This window comes from Triticum urartu, chromosome 3, assembly GCF_003073215.2.
Source record: "Triticum urartu cultivar G1812 chromosome 3, Tu2.1, whole genome shotgun sequence".
NCBI classification, from domain to species: Eukaryota; Viridiplantae; Streptophyta; class Magnoliopsida; order Poales; family Poaceae; genus Triticum; species Triticum urartu.
Genome location: NC_053024.1, coordinates 140,033,225 through 140,036,693, shown reverse-complemented (window position 1 = coordinate 140,036,693; position 3,469 = coordinate 140,033,225). Strand labels below are relative to the sequence as shown.

General features: G+C 55.2%; 1 protein-coding gene across 1 annotated transcript in view; it reads left to right on the top strand.

Moving 5' to 3' along the window:
• Nucleotides 1-2,570, top strand: part of LOC125548184 (S-type anion channel SLAH2-like) — a 2,661-nt gene extending 91 nt beyond the window's left edge. The window contains exons 2-5 of the mRNA XM_048711856.1: nucleotides 81-178; nucleotides 259-867; nucleotides 967-1,737; nucleotides 1,818-2,570. Coding sequence (XP_048567813.1) covers nucleotides 95-178; nucleotides 259-867; nucleotides 967-1,737; nucleotides 1,818-2,174 — 1,821 coding nt within the window. The 5' untranslated portion in view covers nucleotides 81-94 and the 3' untranslated portion in view covers nucleotides 2,175-2,570. The remainder of the gene's footprint in view (nucleotides 1-80; nucleotides 179-258; nucleotides 868-966; nucleotides 1,738-1,817) is intronic.
• The last annotated feature ends 899 nt before the right edge of the window (nucleotides 2,571-3,469 follow it).

Sequence of the window (3,469 nt, the reverse complement as noted above, 5' to 3'; positions counted from 1 at the left end):
GTTAATAACGTGCGATTCGGTGGTTCAGTTACTGTGTTTCCATCGTTTTTCTGATTGATATGCTTCACCTCTCCTTGCAGATTTCGCGAGGTTGATGGAGACGGACGAATCTGCGCGGCAGTGGGCCGCCGGTGCTCGCGTCCCGGCCAGCCGATCCACCGTGGAGCGGAGCTTCAGGGTAAGTCGCCCGTGCCATCGATCATGCAATGCCGACTTGATCATTGAACCACGAGGTTGAGCAGTGTCGTGCCGGTGTAGGAGCGTCATGGCGATGGCGACCCGATGATGGCGTCTCCGGGCCAGGACTCGCCGTTCGACGCGTCCGCGCTGCGCGTCGCGGCGCACCCGGTCTCCGTCAGCCTGCCGGCCTCTCCGTCCAGGTTCGACGTCGCCCGGACGGAGGCGGAGTTCCCGCCCAGGCACCCCGCGGCCATCGTGCCGGACGCGTCGCGCATGCTGTCGCTCCCGCCGCGGCCGACGCCGATGGTGTCCGTCGTGTTCGAGCATCTCGAGGAGGTGATGTTCCGCTCGCAGCCGATCCACGCGGCGGCCTCCGAGTTGCCCGACGCCCAGGACTCCCAGTCCCAGGTGCTGCACGACGACTCGATGAGCCGCGGGAGCGGGGCGCGCATGGGGAGGAGCAAGGCGCGCAGGGACACGAGCTACGATCCGTTCAAGACGTGGTCCGGGAAGCTGGAGAAGCAGCTCACCACCCACCTCCGCGTCGTCAGGCAGCCGCTGCAGCAGGAGGCGGAGCCCGAGGAAGACGAAGACGAAGACGCGGCGACGAGCGGCCGCCCCTACTCCATGCCCAGAGTCCACCGCTTCTTCGCCGCGCTGGAAGGCCCCGAACTCGACAAGCTCCGGGTACACCACGAGCAACTCCTTGCATGTCTAAACGCATTGATGATGAAGCAGGGGACCTCACGTGCTGTCGTGTTTTCCGTGCCGCGTCGCCGTCGCCAGTCGTCGGAGGAGCTGGTGTTGCCGTCGGACAAGAATTGGCCGTTCCTCCTCCGGTTCCCGGTGTCCGCCTTCGGCATGTGCCTGGGCATGAGCAGCCAGGCCATCCTGTGGAAGAACATCGCCATCTCGGCGTCCACGCGGTTCCTGCACATCACGCTCCGGACAAACCTCGTGCTCTGGTGCGTTTCGGTGGCGCTCATGTGCTTCGTGTCGGCGCTGTACGCGTGCAAGGTCATCTTCTACTTCGAGGCGGTGCGGCGGGAGTACTACCACCCGATCCGCGTCAACTTCTTCTTCGCGCCGTGGATCGCCTGCCTCTTCCTGGCCATCGGCGTGCCGGAGCTGGTGGCGGAGAGCCTGCCGCACTGGCTCTGGTACGTGCTCATGGCGCCCATCGTGTCCCTGGAGATCAAGATATACGGGCAGTGGATCTCCGGCGGGCAGAGGCGGCTGTCGAGGGTGGCGAACCCGTCGAACCACCTGTCCATCGTCGGCAACTTCGTGGGCGCGCTGCTGGGGGCCATCATGGGGTTGAGGGAGGGCCCCATCTTCTTCTTTGCCGTCGGGCTCGCGCACTACATCGTGCTGTTCGTGACGCTGTACCAGAGGCTGCCCACCAGCGAGACGCTGCCGCGGGACCTCCACCCGGTCTTCTTCCTCTTCGTGGCCGCGCCCAGCGTCGCCTGCCTCGCCTGGGCGCGGATCACCGGCGAGTTCGGCTACGGCTCCCGCATCGCCTACTTCATCGCCATGTTCCTCTACACCTCGCTGGTGAGCACCTCGATCGACCTCCATGTCGCATGGCGAGTCTCGATCAGTGTGGATAATCGAGTGCTGTTGAGTGGGTGCAGGCTGTGCGGATCAACATGTTCAGGGGGTTCAGGTTCTCGCTGGCGTGGTGGGCGTACACGTTCCCGATGACGAGCGCGGCGATCGCGTCGATACGCTACTCGTCGGAGGTGAAGAACGCGTTCACGCAGGCCATGTGCATCGTGCTGTCCGTGGTGGCCACGCTCACGGTGACCGCGCTCTTGCTGACCACGCTGCTGCACGCGGCCGTGCACCACGACCTCTTCCCCAACGACATCTCCATCGCCATCTCGGAGCGCAGGCCCAAGCAGAGCACCATCGCCGAGCTGAACGAGGTGCACGGCAACAAGGACGCCGACACCACATTCAGAGACCTCGAAGCCGCCTATAGACCCTGATCGACGCCGAGACTGAACTAGCGACGCCTTCTTCATTGCATGTGGCGAGGCGAAACAAACTGGTGGCAGACTGGTCGAGCGTGGACAGTGAGCAGGAGCATGTACGTAGCCGGGACGTGTGTTCGAGAGTTTTCTGTGGGTCGAGTTGACTGCCGTGCGGTGCGGGGCAGTGTGCGCCGCGGTCGGAATCAACACGGTGATCGATGGTAGTATATGCTGTAGTAATTTCCGCGTGGTGGTGTGTAGGTAGGACTTAGTAGGAGAGATGCTGTTACTTATGGCTTAACCGTGATACAGTATGTGATACGGCTGTACAATAAATCCGTCTCTGTATCTGTATGTGGTACATTACTGACCACCGAGGAAGATCGTGACCGGGCGCTCGTCCCCATTCATCCTAGCATCACCCTTCGCGAAGCATGTCAGTATGCCACGCTCTTTTCCCCGTACAAGTTATTGAAAATTTGAGCAAATTTTCCTTAAGTTTAATCTAGAAAAACAACAGATAAAACATCACTTTAGCTACACTGAAGTCGCCTGGAAATTAATTTCGGGTCAGTCGATTTTTTTTGGCCATTGATTATTTGCTTTGAGATTCATACTGTACTATGAGCTGGCTTAGATTTTGTTTTTTGACTGACCATATATTTGGGCCAGTCAACTTGCTACTCGGCCGAAGCCCACGTATGCCGCCCGGCCCTCGCCTCTGCCCCTTTGTTTGTCTTTAAAAGAAATCTGCTTTTATGTGTTTCTTCTTTTGTTTTTTGTTTTTGCTGGAAAATTGTTTGTTTTTTTGTTATTCTTCATCAGTTGGATTTTATTCTCTTCTTCTGTAGATATTTTTGGGTGTTGGGTGAGTGTAAATGAATACATACATATACTATACAATATGTGCGAAAATTACACTGTGATATGATTGTTGTTTGTATACTACAACAAGTGCAATTTTAGTGTAAAGTTGTGTGCAAGTTTTTACCCTTTTCATTATCATTCTCCTTAAAGAGGAATACCAATGCCACTAATTCATCCTTCTTGTAAAACTTTATTATTTTGATTTTGATTTATTTATTACTCCATTTTATTTCTTCATTAAGTGTAATATCGATGTAATTGATTCATTCCTTCCTAAGAATGTTTTTGTGTAAATTTCAATATCATATGCTTATTCTTACGTATTAAAACGCAAATGTCTGTGTATATTGTGTGCAATTTTTTCCTTGTTTGTTTTAGATATTTTTACATTTTCTTTTTCTTAAAGGGCAATACGAGTGCCACCAATTCATTCTTTTTTTTTT